At 41.9% G+C, this 22,335-nt stretch overlaps 1 protein-coding gene across 2 annotated transcripts in view; it reads left to right on the forward strand.

Moving 5' to 3' along the window:
* Window positions 1–21,726, forward strand: part of rnf43.S (ring finger protein 43 S homeolog) — a 70,355-nt gene extending 48,629 nt beyond the window's left edge. Inside the window, exons 3-10 of one of the 2 annotated variants that reach the window (XM_018249060.2) lie at window positions 1,348–1,422; window positions 7,952–8,083; window positions 8,190–8,291; window positions 11,245–11,415; window positions 12,821–12,923; window positions 14,619–15,650; window positions 17,594–17,830; window positions 21,114–21,726. In XM_018249060.2, the coding sequence (XP_018104549.1) occupies window positions 1,348–1,422; window positions 7,952–8,083; window positions 8,190–8,291; window positions 11,245–11,415; window positions 12,821–12,923; window positions 14,619–15,650; window positions 17,594–17,637 (1,659 nt within the window). In that variant the 3' untranslated portion in view covers window positions 17,638–17,830; window positions 21,114–21,726. The remainder of the gene's footprint in view (window positions 1–1,347; window positions 1,423–7,951; window positions 8,084–8,189; window positions 8,292–11,244; window positions 11,416–12,820; window positions 12,924–14,618; window positions 15,651–17,593; window positions 17,831–21,113) is intronic. The other variant, XM_018249061.2, reaches the window with a different exon arrangement.
* Window positions 21,727–22,335: the final 609 nt, after the last annotated feature.

Raw genomic sequence — 22,335 nt, forward strand, 5'->3', positions numbered from 1 at the left:
AGAGCCCTAAATGTGTTCACAGGCCATTAATTATCTGAATATGTAAATGAATATACATTATAATATATTAAGGATGCACCGAATCCACTATTTTGGATTCGGCCGAACCCCCAAATCCTTTCGCGAAAGATTCAGCCAAATACCGAATCTGAATTTGCATATGCAAATCAGGGGTGGGTAGGGGAAAACATTTTTTACTTCCTTGTTTTGTGATAAAAAGTCACGCAATTTCCCTCCCTGCCTGGATTCGGCCGAATCTGGATTCTGCTGAAAAAGGCTGAACCCTGGATTTGGTGCATCCCTAATTCAAATATAGTTTTGGTTTTAAAGGGGCCTAAAGTGACCATAAATGTGTTCACAGACCATTAATTCTCTGAATATGTAAAGGAATATACATTATAATATATATTAGTAGGGATGCACCAAATCCACTATTTTGGATTTGGCCGAATCCTTCACGAAAGATTCGCCCGAATACCGAACTTAATCCCAATCCTAATTTGCATATGCAAGGGGAAAACATTTTATACTTCCTTGATTTGTGACAAAAAGTTCAGTGATTTCCCCACCCCTAATTTGCATACGCAAATTAGAATCCGGTTCAGGCTGGGCAGAAGGATTCGGCCGAATCCTGCTGAAAAAGCCCGAATCCTGGCCAAATCCCGAACCAAATCCTGGATTGGGTGCATCCCTTATTCAAATATAGTTTTGGTTTTAAATAGGCCTAAAGCGACCATAAATGTGTTCACAGACCATTAATTATCTGAATATGTAAATGAATATACATTATAATATATTAGGGATGCACCGAATCTACTATTTTGGATTCACCCGTACCCCCGAATCCTTTCGCGAAAGATTCGGCCAAATACCAAACCGAATCCGAATTTGCATATGCAAATTATGGGTGGGAAGGAGAAAACATTTTTTACTTCCTTTTTTTGTGACAAAAAGTCCCGCAATTTCCCTCTCCGCCCCTAATTTGCATATGCAAATTAGCTTTCCGTTCGGCCAAATCTGAATCCTGCTGAAAAAGGCTGAATCCTAGCCGAATCCCGAAAAGGAATCCTGTATTCTGTGCATCCCTATAAACAGTATATAGCACCGACAAATTCCTCATTACAGATATTAAAAATCATCCACATCTTTCTATAGTGAGATCAGCTTAATGCAGACTAAATGCATGGCTGTCCAACCCTGCGTTATTATTCGTCTGACTGTTTTTCATTAAATCGTCCGAATCTCTCGCGAAGGATTCGGGGGTTCTGTCGAATCCAAAAAAGTGTGACTGCTCCATGGGGCACAATACAGATCTCTGTCTAATAAATCCTTGTGTATTTGTTTCAGGCTCGGCTGGCCGGGGAGAGAGGAGCCCATGCTATACTCTTTGATATTAGCAATGACAGGGGAGCCTTACAGCAGGTGGGTATCTTCAGCACTTATGTATTTCCATGGTTGTTACTTTTCATCAAAGTGAACTTTATAGAACCACTTCTTTAAAAGGAACCATAACCCCAAAAAATTTAAAGTGTTTTAAAGGAAAACTATACCCCCAAAACAAATGCTAAAGCAACAGATAATTTATATCAAATTAAGTGGCATATTAAAGAATCTTACCAAACTGGTATATATATTTAAGTAAATATTGCCCTTTTACATCTCTTGCCTTGAACCACTATTTCGTGATGGTCTGTGTGCTGCCTCAGAGATCACCTGACCAGAAATACTGCAGCTCTAACTGTAACAGGAAGAAGTGTGGAAGCAAAAGACACAACTCTGTCTGTTAATTGGCTTATGTGACCTAACATGTATGGTTTGTTTGTGTGCACAGTGAATCCTACGATCCCAGGGGGCTGGCCTTATTTTTCAAAATGGCAATTTTACAAATGAGCTGTTCTATGCAATATCTTTTTATAGAGACCAATATTGTTTGGGGAGTATATTTTTTCCTTTAATACACTTTCATTTTTTTGGTCTTACTACCCTTATTTTTTCAAAATGGCAATTTTCTATTTATGGTCACCCAATGGCACATACTACTTAAAAAGTTGATTATTATGAAAATGGTTTATTTACATGAAGCAGGGTTTTACACAGGAGCTGCTTTATGCAATATCTTTTTATAGAGACCTACATTGTTTGGGGGGTAAAGTTTTCCTTTAATACACATTTATTTTTTGGTGTTACTACCCCTTTAACCATGTATAAGGAATAGTAATGCACTGTTTGACAATTTATGTGGCCACATTAACAAGGTCCTTTACCAACACAGATCCTCTATCACTGATATACCCATGTACAGCAGCTCTATACAAACATTTAGTATATCTACAGTAGATACTACTGTGCTTTCTCCTCACTTCCACCCAGGACCAAACACCTGCATAGAGTTTTTTCCCGGGAGGTAACGGACTAGCAGGATATTTTACGTTGCACAAAACAGCTTAATTGGGTAGCAGAACAGAAGCTCTGGCCTTTGGCCTAAATTACAGTATATGGAGATTTGCAAGTCCTTTGAAGTTTAATAATATAGAGATTCAGCTCCCCTGAATGTGTGTGCGCTCATAGGTATGGAATCAGCCCATCAGGGCACAAACAAAGCAGATTCCATTCATCATGGAAACACTAAAGTATGTATTTTCGTGCCAAAATCTGCTGTGTGTGCTCTGATGGGCTGATCCCACACCTTTCAGCACACACATTCAGGGAGCAGGATACACCTGTGTGCCATTGGACTTGCTTAAAAATGATGTAAAAGAACTGTCATATATTTCACATTTAAACTAATGGGAAGCAGCGGTGGTAGTTTAGTGAACTTCTCTGTCAGGTGAAATTATAACAGACAATACGGCTCATGTCTTAGATCCTTTTTGATTTAGTGTAGAAATTCATGGATGACTTGCAAGCGATTTCGGCGGATCCAACGCGCCATGCGCCAAAATGCATTCGTCAAGTCGGATGCGACGGAAAATAAGGAAAGCTATAGCAATGCCGGATTGTGTCGCAGCCTTCATCCAACGCGACATGGCTGTCAGATGCAGACGCAGCATGTGCATCAGACAGTCGTGTCATATCGGATGAACGCTGAGACACCATCCGACATTTGTAGTGCTTACCTTATTTTCCATCGCATTCTACTTAACGCCTGCGTTATGGCGCAGAAAACGCTTGCAAGTCGTCTGTGTAGTTCTACACTAAGGGTAGGACTTCACGGACGATTTCCACGCAGACACGCAGGCGTCAAATCAAATGTGACGGAAATAAGGTAAGTGAATGCATTGTCTGATGGTGTTGCAACGCAGCGTCTGCATCCGACAGTCATGTCGCGTCGGATCAATGCTGCGACTTCATCCGACATTTCTATTACTTACCTTATTTCTGTCACATCCAACGTGACTGCGTTTTTGCGCATTGCGTCGGATCGCGAGGAAATCGTCCGTGAAGTCCTACCCTTAAAGACAGATATCATTAGTTAGAATGGCAAGGCAAGTTTAGCTCAAGGAGCAGATCATCTCCTCATTAAATCTTAGTATGGATAGAGAGAACATGTAGTTGGCTTTGGGATTATTTTCTGTTCTGCAACTCTTGATTTAACTAACGGGTACCAGGCAGTGGACTGAATAACAGATAAGGATTTTGACATGGGAAATCCATATAAAATATGGGAAAAAGCTTCTTAGTATCTGTTATATTGAGCCTGTAATATCTGCAATGTTTTACCTTAAAGGAGAATTCAACCCTAAACTTAAAAAAGCCCTACTCCCCTACCCTACATAGACCCTCCTCCTCCCAGCCTAAGTGTTACTCCGGGCAAATGCCCCTAAAGTTTTACTTACCCCTTGGTGCAGATTCAGGCATTGGAGTTCACGGGCGCCATCTTCTTCTCTTCTGAAATCTTTGGAATGAGACCGGCATGTCGGCGCATGCGCAGTTGGAGCAACTTTCTGTTTTTGCGACAACTGTGCATGCGACGAAACTCGCGAAAATTGCCAAAGCGCTGGTCTCATTCCAAAGATTACAAATCATCTGAAGATGGCGCCCGTGAACTCCGATGCCTGAATCTGCACCGAGGGGTAAGTAAAACATTAGGGACGTTTGCCTGGGGTAACACTTAGGCTGGGGGGAGGGTGTTTATGTAGGGTAAGGGGTTTTTTAACTTTAGGGTTTAATTCTCCTTTAAAGGAGAAGTGACAGTGTTTGTTAATTACTCCCAAATAACGAATCTTTAACCCCATTCACAGCCATCTTGCCCCCTGCTCCAAAGAATCCTCTGCATGAGCTCAGACCTGCTATATACACAGTACAGAACTTTTCCATAGATGTATGTATTGTGCATGAGCCAAGTCAGAGCTCAGATTGGGAATACCCAAAAGCCTAGGCTGAGATTAAATGCAAAAGAGCAGTTTCCTTAACACTGTTTTTTACATCTCCCACTAGAATTGCATTCGGGCTGCTCTCTGCCTTCCCTGTAATTCGCTGCAACATTAATACTAGAAGCCTCGGTTCTGTTGCCGACTTGCCTCAGTGATGATGCAGCAATTACACTAAACAGCTCCTGTATTTCAGCCAGTTCCCAACGAATAGTACACGGAAGTGCCATACAACAAAGGAAGCACCCAAGAAACACAGAACATTATGTTAAATTAATGAAGCGTAGCTTGATTTTTGGATCATACGTTCCCTTTGATTCGATGAGAGAAATACTCTGTGCATTGTAGGCCTCTAAATTGCAGATTGCAGGTTTAGTTAAAGGGGTTGTTCTCCTTCAAACAACTAGTTGTTTTCCAATAGATCACCAGAAATAACGACTTTTTCATTTTACTTTCTATTTTCTGTGTTACCGTTTTTCTAATATTGAAATTGAAGTGTCTTTTTTCACCTTCTAAAGCAGCTTTGGGAGGGGGGTCGCCGACCCTGTAAACTGTTATAAGGGTAGGGACACACTGGGCGATTTGGGGAGATTTAGTCGCCTGGCGACTAATCGCCGCGACTTTCCACGGCCAATCTTCCCCGAATGCCTCCCCTCGCTCTGCGCCTGGCTAAAATGAAAAATCGCCTGCGCTAATCACACGCGGCGATTCGTTTTCTGAAGTCGCCCGAAGTTTCCTCGTGAGGCAACTTCGGGCGATTTCGGAAAACGAATCGCCGTGTATGATTAGTGCCGGCGACTTTTCATTTTATCCAGGCGCAGAGCGAGGGGAGGCATTCGGGGAAGATTGGTCGTGGAAAGTCGCGGCGATTAGTCGCCAGGCGACTAAATCTCCCCAAATCGCCCAGTGTGTCCCTACCCTTAATGGATACATTTAGTTGATACATTTCTTATCTTTGTCCCTGCTGAGCAGAATCTCTGGGTTTCATTACAGGCAGCTGTTAGAATTGATACAATAGTGGCTAATACTCCAGAGATGCTGCTGAGAAATGTACCAACTAAATGTTGCAAAACAGTTTAGAGTCTACATTACAATTACTGAGCTGCCAGACTCAAACACCAGAGACACGAACATTCAACTTTACACTTTGGGGCATATTTATTAAGGGTCGAATTTCGAATTGAAAAAACTTCGAAATTCGAATTCAAAAAGATCAACCGAAATTAAGTCATAGTTTTTTTTTGGTAGAATAGGTCCGTATTCGATCAAATAGGTCCATATTCGGCTGAAGTTGAAGTTTTTTCCAAAAAAACCTTGGATTTTTGGAAGTCCACTAATTGACTCCCAAGTAGGTTCTAGGAGGTCCCCCATAGGCTAAAACAGCAATTCGGCAGGTTTTAGATGGTGAATGGTCGAACTCGAATTTTTAAAAGAGACAGTACATCATAAATTTCGATATTCTAATTTTTTTTCGAATCGAATTTGGACTATTCCTTAGTCGAAGTACACAAAAAATAGCTGGAAATTCTAATTTTTTCCATTCGAAAATTCACCTCGACCTTTGATAAATCGCCCTTTAGATTTTAGAAAAAACTGAAAAAAAATAAATAATGGAAAGTAATGGAAAAAAGTATTTATTTCTGTAAATAACTGAACTGAAAAAAGGGTTTGGAAGGTGAACAACCTCTTAAGGGTTAGTCCACAAGAGGTGATTCGGGGAGATTTAGTCGCCTGGCGACTAATCGCCTCTTCTTCTGGGCGACAATCTCCCCGAACTGCTTTTGCGTGTCTTCCCATCTGCTATAATGAAAAGTTGCCTGCACTAAAGCACATGCGGCTCTTCATTTTCCGAAGTTGCCTCTTGAAGCGCCGTGTGTGCTTTAGCGCAGGCGACTTTTCATTATAGCGGATGGGAAGACACGCAAGAAGAAGAAGCGATTAGTCGCCAGACGACTAAATCTCCCCAATCTCCTCGCGTGGACTAACCCTTAAGAGGATAGTGTTCTGAAGGTTATTCTTGCCCGTATAGCTGGAGGAATGCTTATTTAAAAAATGGTTTTGACTGAAGCTTTATAATAAAGCTGCCAGGTGCCTAGATTTGGCTGGACGTGTGGCTGATTTCAGCAGTATGGCCCAACTATCTGGTTATAGGTTGGCAGCTGGAGGGCAATATAGATAATCCTATAATCTGGGTGGGTCGAGGATTATCGGTCGTAACGGAATATTTCTGACAGTCGGCCACAAATGTAGAAGAGCAGCAACTCTGCGTCTTCTCTTCACCTCTTTGCTGTTTCCATCGTTCAGGCAATTGGCCCAGATGAAGTGTAGCCAAAGAAATTTGTCCACTCACTTACACTACATTTAATATATTTATATGAATTTTAGAACTGAAAGCCATTATAGGATAAGCTGTTAAATGTGAAATGAATCAATATGTGCTCTTATAATACAGGATATTGTTATTTCACTTTAAGGCTTAAAGGAGAACTAAACTCTAATATTGAATTTGGCTACAAATGTCATATTTTATATAGTGAACTTATTGCACAGGCTAAAGTTTCAGCTTGTCAATAGCAGCAATGATCCAGGACTTCAAACTTGTCACAGGGGGTCACCATCTTGGAAAGTGTCTGTGACACTCACATGCTCAGTGGGCTCTGAGCAGCTGTTAAAAAGCAAAGTTAAAAGGACAAGTAGCATCAAAAATGTTTTTTTAAAAAATGTGTATATAACGAAAAAAACCACCAAGACATATTTTACTTTAAAATCGCAGTCTTTATTTAGAAATAACTTACCTAAACTCCGCTTGTGCTCCATCTCATAAACGGTGACAGGGCGACGATCCATAGCGCAACGCTCAATTTCTCCTCCCTGGCTATCTCCTATAAAAGGCAGGGAGGAGAAATCGAGCGACGCACGATGGATCTTCGCCCTGTTGCCTTTTCTGGAGAAGAGCGCAAGCGGAGTAACGGTAAGTTATTTATTAATAAAGACTTTGCGATTTTAAAGTTAAATATGTCTAGTTGTTTTTTTTCATATAAACAAATTATTTTAAAAAACATTTTTGATGTTACTTGTCCTTTTAGGGTTGTCCCAAATTATTAAGCAGAAAATGAGGTTGGTCTGTAATATAAGCTGATGCTACAGGGCTAATTATTAAATTCTGATGCTAATTGCACTGGTTTCTGTGCTGCCATGTAGTAATTATCTGTATTAATTACTAATCAGCCTTATATTGTGACATTTCTATTCTATGTGTACTGTATATTGTGAGTGGGTCCCTAAGCTCAGTAAATGACAGCAGCACAGAGCATGTGCAGAAGATGGGAAGCTACTGGGGCATCTTTGGAGACACAGATCTTTACTGCTAAAGGGATGTGGGTGCCTTGGGCTAGTACAGAAGCCCAAAACATAGCGTACAACATTTCTAGCTACTTCTTTATTTAAGCTTTAGTTCTCCTTTAACGATAACTAAGCAGTCGTTGTGAACACACACTATAATACTGTATGCAGCGGATGCATGTTTTGAACCTGCAGTATACTGACTTGTATATCGCTTGCCTCCTCCTCTCCCACATCAGCTGCAGCAGCCAGCTGGCATTAACCAGCCCGTGGTCCTGATCTGGGGCCCTGATGCTGAGAAGCTGATGGAGGTTGTGAACAAAAACAAAGAGGCTCTGGTGAAGATCGAGGTGCAGGAGCAGCCCAAGTGGGTGAGGCAGGGTTTCAAGCTGTACTTGGAGGGAGAGGGGAACTGTGGGACATAACTGTATCTCTGTGTTTGCAAAGTGGTGACGTTAATCTGCTTCTCACTCGCAGCTTCATCATGACGTCTGGATCCTGCTCACTTTGTCTGCCACCGTCTTGTTCATTATCTTGTGCGCAGTTGCCCGGCTTCGCTGCAGGCAGCCCCCACCACAGGTAACAGTTACATTCCTTAAGAAAGCTATAATAAAGCTCCAATAGATGCTATAATAAAACATCTATTGGAGTAATAAGGGATGTACATAACAGGATGTATTACTAGAGCCCAGAGATGAGGATAAAATAATGACAAGTAAGTAGGGTGCCATATTGCTCAGCACATACTCATTGCCTCAATTCATTTCTTACATCATAACCGCTCCACCTGATAACACGTTACTGCCAGATAAATGAAGTAGCGTCCCTATATAGAGCGAGAAGGATATGGGATCCGTTCTACGGAAACACGTTATACAGAAAGCTCTGAATTACGGAAAGGCCGTATCCCAATTTATCCAAATAATGCAAATTTTTAAGAATGATTTCCTTTTCTCTGTAATAATAAAACAGTGCCTTGTACTTGATCCCAACTAAAATAGAATTAATCCTTATTGGAAGCAAAACTAGTCTATTGGGTTTATTTAATGTTTACATGATTTTCTAGTAGACTTAGGGGCAAATTTACTTAAGGTCGAATATCGAGGGTTAATTAACCCTCAATATTCGACTGTCAAAGTTAAATCCTTCGACTTTGAATATAGAAGTCGAAAGATTTAGCGATATTCGTTCGATCGAACGATTAAATCCTTCGAATCGTTCGTTTCGAAGGATTTTAATCCATCGATCAAACGATTTTTCTTCCCCATAGGCTAACATTGACTTCGGTAGCTTTTAGGTGGCGAACTAGGGGGTCAAAGTTTTTTCTTAAAGAGACAGTACTTCGACTATTGAATGGTTGAATAGTCGAATGATTTTTAGTTCGAATTGTTCGATTCGAAGGTCGAAGTAGCCCATTCTATGGTCGAAGTAGCCCATTTGAAGGTTCGAAGTAGCCAAAAAATATTTTACTCTATTCCTTCACTCGAGCTAAGTAAATGGGCCCCTTAAAGTATGAAGATCCAAATTACAGAAAGATCCATTATCCGGAGTCCCAAACATTCCGGATAACAGTTCCCATACCTGTATCTTGTTTTATACAGAGACTGATGCGCCCCATATTGAAAAATATACTGATATTAAAAGTCACCAAGAAGTAATGATGGGCAAATTTATTCCCGCGATTCGCCGCCGGAGCATAAATTCGTGAATCCGCTGCGAAAATTCGCCGGCGTCAAAAAGATGGACGCTGTCGTCCGTTTTTTTGGACGCTGGCGCAATTTCGCCAAAAACGGACGTATTTCGCGGGAAATTTGCAAATTTTTCGGTAAAGCAGAACGCCCCAAATTCGCCCACCACTACCAAGAAGTTCCCTGACCATATAAAGCACAAGGCCACTGGCTGGGAGTACAACATCTGTAATAATAATGAAGGAGTTCCCATCTCAGCAAATCCATTCTGTATGGGTTATTATCCAGCTGGGTTTGGGTGCTTTTTCACCAATGAAGTGCCAGCTTGAGGGGTATTCCGTGGCTAAGGATCCTCTGCCTGGCACTTGCCAGTCTGCTGTGCATTATAAATAAATTGCCTGCAGACATTCTCAGTTCCAAGGATACCTTTTTAAAACATGCGCAGCCCAAAGCTTTTTTTTCCCCCTGCATAGTCACTTTACATAACTCGGCCTTGGCCCTTGTCAAGTGTGATTTGTTTCTATACTTTATTGCGTGGTTAGTTTTGTGCTTTTTCAGGACAACAGCCTCCTGTGACTCCTGTGTCCTGGTGCAGAAGTCTTCCCACTAGAGTTCTGTACAGCAGACAGGCTTAGATGAGTTCACATCATGTATAGTTTAATCTAGGGATATGTCTATGAGCTCCCATTATATGCAACTTTAAGGGGCAGATTTATCAAAGGTCGAGGTAAAATTTCCAATGAAAAAAAATCGAATTTCAAGCTATTTTTTGTGTACTTCGGCTAGGGAATAGTCCAAATTTGATTCGAATTTGAAAAAAAATTGAATATCGAAATGTATCATGTACTGTCTCTCTTTAAAAAATCAACTTCGACCATTCGCCATCTAAAACCTGCCGAATTGCTGTTTTAGCCTATGGGGGACCTCCTAGAACCTATTTGGAGTCAATTGGTGGACTTGATCGAATGCTCTATTACTTGGATTGGTACGATTCGAAATTCAGCCAAATATGGACCTAATCGACCCAAAAAAAAAAAACTTCAACTTCATTTCGGTTGATCTTTTTGAATTCGAATTTCGAAGTTTTTTCAATTCGAAATTCAAATTATCCGGAAAACCCCAGGTCCTCAGCATTCTGGATAACAGGTCCCATACCTGTACCAGGAGGCAGTTGTATAGGAATTGGTGCAGAGATATATGAAACCCACCTGTACATGAACTCTACTGACCAAACTGTAATAAAAAGCAGTACAGGTGTGGGATCCATTGTCCGGAAACCCATTATCCAGGAAGCTAAGAATAATAGAGTGGCCGTCTCCCATAGACTCCATTATAATCAAATAATCCAAATTTTGAAAAATGATTTCCCTTTTTTCTCTGTAATAATAAAACAGTAGCTTGTACTTGATCCCAACTAAGATATAATTAATCCTTATTGGAAGCAAAACCAGCCTGTTGGGTGATGATTTTCTTGTAGACTTAAGGTATGAAGATCCAAATTATGGAAACATCCGTTATCCAGACAACCCCAGGTCCCGAGTTTTCTGGATAACAGGTCCCATACCTGTACAAAGTTCCTAGTTTAGGATGGCAGTATAAATGTTCCCTTCTCTTTTCGGTAATAAAAGACCCCACCCAATAGGAGTTTTAAGGTGGGAAAATCCAAATTACAGAAAGATTATCCGTAAAAACCCCAGGTCCCGAGCAGTTTGGATAATGGGTCCCATATCTGTATAATTGAACTTTTTTTTTTTTTTTTTTAAATAATAAAATCTGCATCTCTGACAACAAGCTGTAAAGCCTTTAAAACTGACTTTGGATGTTGCCTGTACTTTTCTCTGCAGGACTCCATACAGCAACAGACTCTTGTGGCTATTAGCTGTCTGGCTACTAGAAGGTACCAACAGCGGGTGTTAAAAGAACAGCGTGCAAGCGGTGGTCGGGTAGATACAGCCAGCACTAGCAGTTCTGTGCCAGTTTGTGCCATCTGCCTGGAAGAGTTCACAGATGGGCAGGTAACTGCTAATAACCATTTTATATCAGAGAAAGTGTGGGAAAGTGAGCCCCAGCCGCTGCTCAAGTATCACGTTTCCTTTTGCTTGTGTGTGAGAAACGAATTCATAAAGACAAGCACAACCTCTCCCATCTGGCCTTTATCTCCCAGCTTGCCAAGCCTGTGGCTGAGAAATGTTTTGGAGAGCAGTGGGCATTGCTTGTTTTTCATTTTCTGTTTTTCCAGAATGACATATAAGATTATTAACTGTCCTGATTTTTATGATGTATTTTTTATTTCTAAATTACACTGCCAACTATTAGGGATGCACCGAATCCAGGATTTGGTTTGGGGTTCGGCCTGGCCGAATCCTTCTGCCGGGCCGAACCAAATCCTAATTTGCATATGCAAATTAGAGGCGGGAGGGAAATAGCGTGACTTTTTGTCACAAAACAAGGAAGTAAAAATGTTTTCCCACCCCTAATTTGCATATGAAAATTAGGATTCGGTTCATATTCGGCCGAATCTTTCGCAAAGGATTCGGGAGTTCGGCCGAATCCAAAATAGGGGGTTTGTCCGAATCCAAAATAGTGGATTCTGTGCATCCCTACAAATTAGGGATGCACCGAATCCAGGATTCGGTTCGGGATTCGGCCTTTTTCAGCAGGGTTCGGATTCAGCTGAATCCTTGTGCCTGGCCGACCCGAATCCTAATTTGCATATGCAAATTGTGGGGAGGGCGGGATTTCAGGTGACTTTTTGTTACAAAACAAGGAAGTAACCCAATTTTTCCCCACTTTTTCCTTTCCTAGCCCTAATTTGCATATTTGCATATGCAAATTAGGATTTGGTTTGGTATTCGGCCGAATCTTCCAAGATGGGTTCGGGGATTCGGCCGAATCCAAAATAGTGGATTCGGTGCATCCCTACTACAAATAATTCACTCTACAATATAAAATGTCATTCCTGAACCAGCAAGTGTATTTTTTTTTGTTGTAATATTGGTGTGTAGGCAACATCTCTGGTCCTTTTGCCTGGTCATGTGCTTTCAGAAAGAACCAACTGCCTTCTGGCTGTTGTTTCTCCTACTCATTGTCACTGAATGTACCTCAGTGGGACCTGGATTTTACTATTGAGTGTTGTGTTAGGGAGCTGCTATCTGGTTACCTTCCCGTTGTTCTGTTGTTAGGCTGCTGGGGGGAGGGGGGTGATATCACTCCAACTTGCAGTACAGCAGTAAAGAGTGACTGAAGTTTATCAGAGCACAAGTCACATGACTGGGACCAGCTGGGAAACTGGCAATATGTCAGATTTCAGTGCAGAATTCTGCTGGAGCAGCACTATTAATTGATGTGTTTTAACACCTTTTATCCAGGTAATGCAAAGCTTTTCAGCACTGTAGCATTCTTGATCTTTGTATTTTGTAGGAGTTGCGCATATTGCCGTGCTGCCATGAGTACCATCTGATTTGTGTGGATCCTTGGCTGAGACAGAATCACACGTGTCCCCTCTGCATGTATGATATACTAGGTAAGTGACTGTTGCGTGTGCACTGCTCACTAATCAATGTGCCTGGGAATTACTGCAGGGCGATATGTATGATGTTTATTCTTCTGAATTGGAACTTGCTGAAACTGATAGAAAATGTCTGAAACAAGGATGTTATGTTGTACTATGGACTAAGTTTGTCCTATGCAGAAACCCATAACAGCCAATTAGAAGTCAATCCCTCCTACTACACCATGTGAGTGATATGGGCTCTTAAAACATGACTGATTTTGGCTATCTAATCCTCATGGTGATTGGACAGAAGTCAGGCCTTGGACTGTACTTTAAAACCCAAATGTGGCATACAGAAAAAATAGACCATCCTATCTTCTGCTTTTACTTATCTGTAAAACCAAAAAACTACTTAAAATAAGTTATGGAAAAATGTCTACCATGTTTTTTGTACTTCTTACCATGAAACCTGTTATTGTGAACATCTTCAGGAATGTCCAACATAAAGCCCTAAGGGCAGGGGCGCACAAAGGATTTATGTACACATACATGTACAAAGATAACAAATGTATCAATTTAAAACAGTTAAAGAGTCGGCGACCTCCCAGACCCGCTTAACAGAGACAGAGGTAGATTCGGGGAGATATAGTCGCCCGGCGATAAATCGCCTCTTCTTTGGGGCGACTAATCTCCACAAACTGCCTCCCGCCAGCTAGAATGTAAATCGCCGGCAGGATGGCACCTGGAGCAATTCGTTTTCCGAAGATCCTTGTTTCTTCGTGAGTAGGGATGGGCGAATTGTTTCGCCGCAGAAATGACGCCCATATACTTGTATGGCTTTGCGCGTCAAAAAAAAAATGACTTGCGTCAAATAAGTTTAGCCACGGGAAAAAAAAATTTGGACGCCCATAAACTTTAATGGCCGTCTGCATCATTTCGCCGGCAGCAAATTATTACCGAAACAAAATGGATCAAATTCACCCAACCCTACTTGTGAGGCAACTTCAGGCGACTTTGGGAAACAAATGGCACCGATTGCCATCCCACAGGCAATTTACATTCTAGCCGGAGGAAGGCGGTTCGGGAGATTAGTCGCCCCGAAGAAGAGGAGATTTGACGATGGGCGACTTATCTCCCCGAATCTGAGCGTGTGTCTCTGCCCTTAGAAGGTTAAAAAGTTTTCACTTCAATATTAGCAGAACAGCCACAAATAGAACACAGAAAGTAATTTATGTCGGATGATCTATCTGAAACCAACTGAACTGAAAAAATACCCCTTTAAATACAATCCAAAACGAAGTATTGTTCTTAGAAACAGAATTGCTTCTGCCAGACCCTCCTTCATAGAAGCACTTAAATTCGATTTGATTATTTTCTTGTGTTTAAAGTTATTAGGAGTGGGAGTCAACACATTTTTGGCAACTCCGACTCCAGATACCCACAATTGCTTCTGATTTTGACTCCACGGTTGTGGGGCCCTGTACCTTTTTCGTTGTACTGCTGCCTTTGTAATGGATCCTCAAGGTGACCTCTGTGATGCTTTTCATATTCTCGCATAACCGGTGCCACTTTTTTGTTAATGGTTTAGAATAGTATAATCTTCGTTATGCTTTCCGTTGATTTAGAAAGACACTAGTGGGTCTCTAATATTAGGGAGGTTAGCCAACTCTGCAGCAGATCCTTTGCAGTTCATCGATTCTAATAACATTTTGGTCCTTTTTCCAGACAGTGGGACCTCAGCACAGCCTCCGGCTCACAGAACAGCTTCACAGACACCGCTGTGGGGAAGGTACCCAGGCTCTGCTCGTCTCATGTCTCACCTGCCCCCCAATGGCTTACCAATGGTTTTCCCTACCCCAGATAACAGTATATTCTTGTCAAGAGCTCCATATTACCTGGACCAAACCCATCACTGGCAAACACCAGAGCAAATGCCAATGCAAATCCGGACTCATCGTCGAGGAGCAGAATGTCCAAGAGAGTCGGGCTATTTGCCTGACGACCCGGGCAGTGATAGTAGCTCAGGACCGTGCCATGGCTCTTCCAGTGAGAACTGTACAGATATAAGCCTGCATTGTTTGCATGGCACCTCTTCTTCCTCTGTTCACAGCTCTCAGAGCAACCAGGAGGATTCTTCCCCACCAGCACTTGCCTCGTATCTACTACCTCAGAGTGAACTCCCAGCACTGAACCCTCTTCTGTCTCCCCAGGCTTCCTATGCCAACCATGTTCATTTTCATCAGCATCGTCATCATCACTATCGGCGAAACTCTCACAGATCCAAGAGGAGGACCAAGGTTTCTAGGGCAGATCCTGGTTATTACAGGGAACAAAGACATATAACTGGAACTAATGGCGAGTCAAGATCACTTATGATTCGCAGAGAGCCCAGACCTTCATGTTCAAGAACTTGTTTTGACCCTAGAACTAATAGGGAGCACATCAGGCACCATCAGTCCATGCCACAGGCCGCTTCAGTAGTGCAGGGCTCAAGTGAACCTGATGTAGACACCTCCCTTAGGCCCTCAAGAACCGACCCACCAAGTAGGACTTATAGAAAGAAAAAATCCTCTGCCCCTTCACACCTTCCATTGTTGCACAGCCCCCGACACTTCCACCCAGCTAACAGTGTCCAGGTGTGTGAAAGCGCCCAACCGCGATGGGCAGAAGAAGTTAGACTTCTACATTCCAGGGTGAACTCCCATCGAGAAAATACAGCAATGATGCACCTATATCATCCACCACATCACAACCAAGGTAAGCAATAAGTGTTTGCATGTAAACCACACAATTATTACCTTTCATGTACACATCTAAAAAAGCTGTGTGTGCAGAGACATTGGCCAGTCATGAGTCATGAATTGTGTGTTTTTCACACAATAGGGTCATTTACATACTGCAGACAACATATGCAAAGTGCCCTTACACACACCATTGCCACATTTTTTACAAGCTAGCAATTTTTCCGTAGCAACTCTGCCAATATTGCAGTTTGCGTTGAAATGTTGCACCTGATGCAGTTGTGGCTTCAAAACTGACGCAGATGCCACAAAGCAGTCACAATTAGACTGTTGGCATCATTTCTAGAGTTGAGATTGATGTATGAACCTAATTATTGTGACACTTCTGCGCTGCTCCTACTGATGCAGGGAGAACCAGGAGCGACCACTTAGTTTAGAGATGGTGGTAGTGCAAGGGTTCCCATGCCTCAGTAGAAGAATTTGATTCAAAACAGGAGGCAGGGAATGGCGCTGAGTAGGCTTGGGCAAATTTGACCCGTTTCGTTGTGCCAAACATTTGCCGCCGGTGAAATGTCGCAAAGGCTATTAAAGTATATGGGCCTCAAAATTATTTTGACGCGTGGTGAAATTTTTTTGACGCACGTAATTTTTTTATTACGCACAAATCCATACAAGTCTATGGGCGTCATTTCCGTATCCCATCCCTAGCTCTGGGCACAATAAACAGAAGTGCAAGGAGCGCATACTGATGCAAGTACAGTACCATTAAAGGAGAAGGAAAGGCTAAAATTAAGTAAGCTTTATCAGAAAGGTCTATATAAATACACCAGTAAACCCTCAAAGTAATGCTGCTCTGAGTCCTCTATCAAAAGAAACACAGCATTTCTTTCCTTTTATTGTGTACACATGGGCTTCTGTATCAGACTTCCTGCCTTCAACTTAATCCTCCAGTGCTAGGGCTTGAGCATGCTCAGTTTCTTCCTCTTCCCCCCTCCCTTTTCCCTCCTCCCCTCCTGTTGTAATCTGAGCCCAGAGCTATGAGTGAGCAGGGAGAGACTCAGGCAGGAAGTGATGTCACACCAAGCTAATATGGCAGTTGCTATCCTAAACAAACAGAGAGCTTGTAGAGCTGTTTACTCAGGTGTGGTTCTACAGAGTAAATATAGTGTTATATCTTGCACTATTTTGGCTAATCTATTGGCAATAAACTGCTTTGGTAGCTTTCCTTCTCCTTTATGAATAGGGTTTTTTGCGCAACTGAAATATGCAGGCCTGCAAATACACTTGCAATTGTAAGTGGCCCCGTAATATTTTGTGCATTTAAAGGTGATCATTAATAGGAACAAAAAGTGAGTCTATATATGTGGCCAAAATATGTGCATTCCATAGTTCCATAAACACATACCGGTACTTAGTATCATATCATTATTTCTAATCGTCTTGTAGGGCAAGGGAAGTAACTGAGATCCTAACAAAGGCCTGGAAATGGCCATCCTTGTAGTAGGGCATATTGGGGAGACTGTTATTCAGTATATATGATGGCCGGATTAGACAACCGTATGCCATACTAAGATGTCAGTGGAGCCCATTAGTTCATAATTATCACTTGCTTGGCCACATCCAGCCCTAGGTTAAATTTTAGGTCAGAGTTTCCCAATTCAAAGCTTATTTGGCTGGTTGGGATAGTATCAATGGATAAGATATTGTCAGGCTCCCCAAGAGAACTTTGCGTAGCATAATCATAGTATAGTATAGTAGATAACAAACAACATCTTCGTGCGTTAAGCCTTATTCTTACTTTGTTAGTGACCTGTAATACATTTGGGCAAATTTACTGAGCTAGGACATACATAATGATTACATTAGAAACTGCAGCTCTCCATATTGGGAGCAATTCTTCAGTGCTTGTTGCTGTCTAATGTTCTGGCTCCCAAGTGACTAATATTTCTTTTATTGTAGGTGCCAGGGAGGAGATGGAAGCTGTGTGTGAGCATGCAGTGTAACTACATACAAGTCTGTGTGCCGTGACCCAACAGTACTGGATGCAGGAGCATGGGCCACAGAGCTCTCAGTGTTTTGTCTCCTTCCCCAAATTTCCAGGCCCCACCATGACCTCCCAGATTAGATCAGACTTGGTTCCTGGCAGAATATGCACCTGTTAAAAGGTCCCCAAACATCTAATCGAAGCTTTGGCATGTAAGTTTGGGGTTGTTCCATTAATACCTCCCCATCTACTAGAATGTTGATATCTAGTATCTTTTTCATGCATGTTTTCCCCTCTGCTATATGCCCATACTAATGAACAGTAATCCCATTACATTCTGTTACACGGCTGCCAGTTTCGTGGGTAGTGGGTGCTGGCACTGCCTCACTACTGTATATCCTTGTTTAGCATATTCCCCATCATTTTGTTTCACTCCCCTTCCCCCAGCTGTCAGTTTCCATGCCTGCCCCTCTCTGGATCTGACCCCACAGCTGTCTCACTTTATTCCCTGCTGAGTCAATGTCTTTGCGTCTGTCTTTCTCACTGTCTCAACTGGAATCTTGTCTGTTCTATACTGTACCTCTGTCACCAGCTGTTTTTTCTCATTCTTTGTACCACTCTCAACTCTTTTTGAACCCTTTCCTATGACTAAATCTGTCTGCTGTTCTGTGATTCCCCCATCTTTCTCTTTATTTCTTCCCTGGTTCTCTTTCGTTTTGTTTGTGTCCCTCTGTCCTTCTGCTTTGTGTTAGAGCCATGCCCCTCTTACTGGCTAAGAATTATAGGCAGAGTCGCTCTCTAGTTCTATGTTTGACATTCCTAATTAATGGCACTCCTAGGGCAGAGACACACGATGCTATTTCGGGAGATTAGTCGACCAGCGACTAATCGATTCTTCTTTAGGTGGCCATAGACTCAAAGATCCACTCGTTTGGCGACATCGCCAAACGAGCGGATCTTTCCCTGATATGCCACTAAACAGCATGGCTATATCGGGGGTAATTGGAACGTTCGGCCGTATGGCCGAACGATCGAATTACGATGCGCCAAGGGGCTCCGACGTGTCGGTCGGTTAAAAATCCAACCTTCCCGATCGATATCGTCGGGAAGACCCGTCGGAAGCCCCCATACACGGGCAGATAAGCGGTCAAATCGGTCCTAACGACTGATATCGGCGCTTTATCTGCCCGTGTATGGCCACTATAGGGGCGACTTATCTCCCTGAACTGCCTTCCTAGAATGTAAATCGCCGGCACGATGGCACTCGGATCGCTTCGGCTTTCCGAGTGGCCTGAAGTTTCCTCATTTGTATCCACTGAGCTACTTTGCACAATAAAGTGGGTTCTGATGGTTTCCTCGTGAGGCAACTTCAGAAAACGAAGCGCTCTGTGTGCTATCTCGCTGGCGATTTACATTCTAGCTGGCGGGAGGCAGTTTGGGGAGATTAGTTGTCCCAAAGAAGAAGCGATTTGCCGCTGGGCGACTAATTTCCCAAAATAGCAGCATGTGTTTCTGCCCTTAATTGGCAGAAGGAAGTCTCCTAAAGGCTAATACATTTTTCTATTTAGGGTCAGGGCACACGCTCAGATTCGGGGAGATTAGTCGCCCCGGCGACAAATCGCCTCTTCTTCAGGACGACTAATCTCCCAAACTGCCTCCCGCCAGCTAGAATGTAAATTGCCGGCTGGATAGCACTCAGATCACTTTGTTTTCCTAAATTGCCTTACGAGGAAACCATCAGAACCCACTTTATTGTGCAAAGTAGCTCAGTGGATACAGAGCATTCTGTGCACCTTTGAAGCCAGCAGCAGATCAGATTAACCCTTCCAAAACAGCCTGGGTGCTGCTCGTTGTCAGACTTGACAGAGTGAAAAGCATTTTGGAAGAATACTTCTGGTCTAAACAGGCATTGCATATTCCTAATGGGATTTTTTAATAGCAGCTGCTTATAACATAGTATTCACTCGCTGATAGGCAAGATTTAACATCTGCCATTATTCATGCAACTCTACTGAATGTTGGCCTCAAGTTTGCTAATGCTTAGTTTGTAAGGCTATGGGGTCTTTATTTTGGCTGCTGTCAAATGGCATAACTTAAAGGAAAACTATACCCCCAAAATGAATATTTAAGCAACAGATAGTTTACATCATATTAAGTGGCATATTAAATCATCTTACCAAACTGGAATATATATTTTAGTGAATATTGGCTTGCTTTTGAACCCCCATTTTGTGATGGTCTGTGTGCTGCCTCAGAGATCACCTGACCAGAAATACTACAACTCTAACTGTAACAGGAAGAAGTGTGGAAGCAAAAGACACAACTCTGACTTTTAATTGGCTCATGTGACCTAACATGTTTGGTTTGTTTGTGTGCACCGTGAATCCTAGGATCCCAGGGGCGGCCTCTTATTTTTTAAAATGGCAATTTTCTATTTATGGTTACCCAATGATGCATACTACTAAAAAAGTATATTATTAGGAAAATGGTTTATTTACATGAAGCAGGGTTTTACATATGAGCTGTTTTAGGCAATATATTTTTATAGAGACCTACATTGTTTGGGGGGTATAGTTTTCCTTTAAACTGCACTCCCCCAAACAAAAGCTTGAGGAAGGCCACACAGTTCAAGGCCAAGTTGAAGCAGCAGAAGGACCTGAGGAGGGTAATTACTATACATCAGACCTCATGGTCTTAGCCCCCTGTCTCCCCCAGGGTCTGCTGTATAGTAGTGAATTTACTGGCTGCTGAATGGTTTATATGCTAGTATAGTATTAGTATAGTATTTGTTCATTTTAATATACTGTTATCCATATTTATTTAAATAGGTGCATTTTGTGCCAAAGTGGCATCACATTAGCAAGTAGCTATTATTTTCTGGTACAATTAGAAAAATGAAAGGAAGTATCTGTTTGGTTGCTATGGGTTACTGCACTGGTGCCGGTTTGTACCCAGGTTAGTGCACCAAGGCCGGTAAACCATTATAAATGAGAAATACTGTTGAATGACTTGGGCAGCTAGAGCAGTATTGTGCACCATAATTAAAGGGCATGTAAAGGCAAAATAAAATCCCATTTTTACTTTCTTTAAAGGAAAAAGAAACCTATCTCCAATTTACTTTAATGAAAAAATATGTACCGTTTTTATAAGAAACCTGACTGTATGCAGTAAAATTCTCCCTTAATTTACTGCTGTGGATGGGAATTGTCAGATGGTCCCTAACTGCTGAGCAGGGAAACAATCATACTTTACTTCCCCTTTATCATACTTTACTTCTCCTTTAAAACTACTAAGTGACTGGGATCCATTGTGCGCATACAGTCTTTCATTTTAAAGAAAAGAAGAAAAATGCATGTTATGCCATGGCACGTTCCCATCATAGAGATTTTATTACAGGCATGGTTTCCTGTGACCACAAGCCGTAGAATATTTAAGGAATGTCAATGTTTGCGTCACATTGTCAAATCTGAGACGGTTTTCTCTTTATCTCTTCAGGGAGCCTTACCTGTAATGGGACCTCATCCTTCACAGCACTTTTCCTGGCCCCAGAAAAGTGGCTGTAGAATCTCTGTGGAGCATCTCAAGAGCATTGCTGTCCACGATCTGTAGGACCTCTGCAAGCAGTTCTTTCTACACCAGCAGAGCATAGAGCTTTAAGCATACGACTGAGAAACGACAGCTGGAATCTATTCCTAAACCTTACACGAATGTCTTCGCTCAAACAATGAATCCAGGATAGACTCCCCCACCATAGGCATCACCAGCAAACAACAAGACAAAGCGATGCTTCAAGCAAGGGAGTCACCCAATTGGTTGTTCACTTGTTACAGTTCTCATTGGGTTTATTTTGTTCAGCTAAATTGCCAGTCTGATGGTCCTTGTTCTTTACAATTCCACACAACACTTTGTACATTGCTGTTTTTTTTCTACCTGTAATTTGCACTTCTTAATAATTCACTTTTGGACACCGTCCTTTTAGGAAAGTCACGTTGAATGCCGTTGTGATCTTAACTTATGATGCTGCCTCTGTCCAGAATGGTCTGGTATGTGTAGTGTAAAGAACAAGAGCATGGCTTCCCTATGGAGCACAGTTAGATCCTAGTTAGAAGATGCGTTAAAGGGCCAGTAACATCAAAAATAAATCCCTTTAAAGGGCATGTAAAGTCTAAAATAGAATAAGGCTAGAAATGCTGTATTTTGTATACTAAATATAAACATGATCTTACTGCACCACAAGCCTAATCAAACAAATGATTTATGCTTTCAAAGTTGGCTACAGGGGGTCACCATCTTGTAATTTTGTTAAACATCTTTGCAAGACTAAGACTGTGCACATGCTCAGTGTGGTCTGGGCTGCTTAGGGATCGTCATAAACAAAGCTGCTTGAATTCTGCATGGCTGGGAAGTAAGCGGGGGCTCCCCCTGCTGTTCATAAGTATGATTGTTTCCCTGCTCAGCAGTTAGGGACCATCTGACAATTCCTATCCACAGCAGTAAATGAAGGGAGAATTTCATGCATACAGTCAGGTTTCTTATAAAAAGGGTACATATTTTTTAATTAAAGTATATTGGAGATAGGTTTCTTTTTCATTAAAGAAAGTAAAAATGGGATTTTATTTTTTTTGCCTTTACATGCCCTTTAAATAGGTATGTGAATGAGATATTGTTTGGTTGAAAAGTCCTTATACACTACATGGCTACAAGTTTCCAAATACTC

Source organism: Xenopus laevis, chromosome 2S (assembly GCF_017654675.1).
Source record: "Xenopus laevis strain J_2021 chromosome 2S, Xenopus_laevis_v10.1, whole genome shotgun sequence".
NCBI lineage: Eukaryota > Metazoa > Chordata > Amphibia > Anura > Pipidae > Xenopus > Xenopus laevis.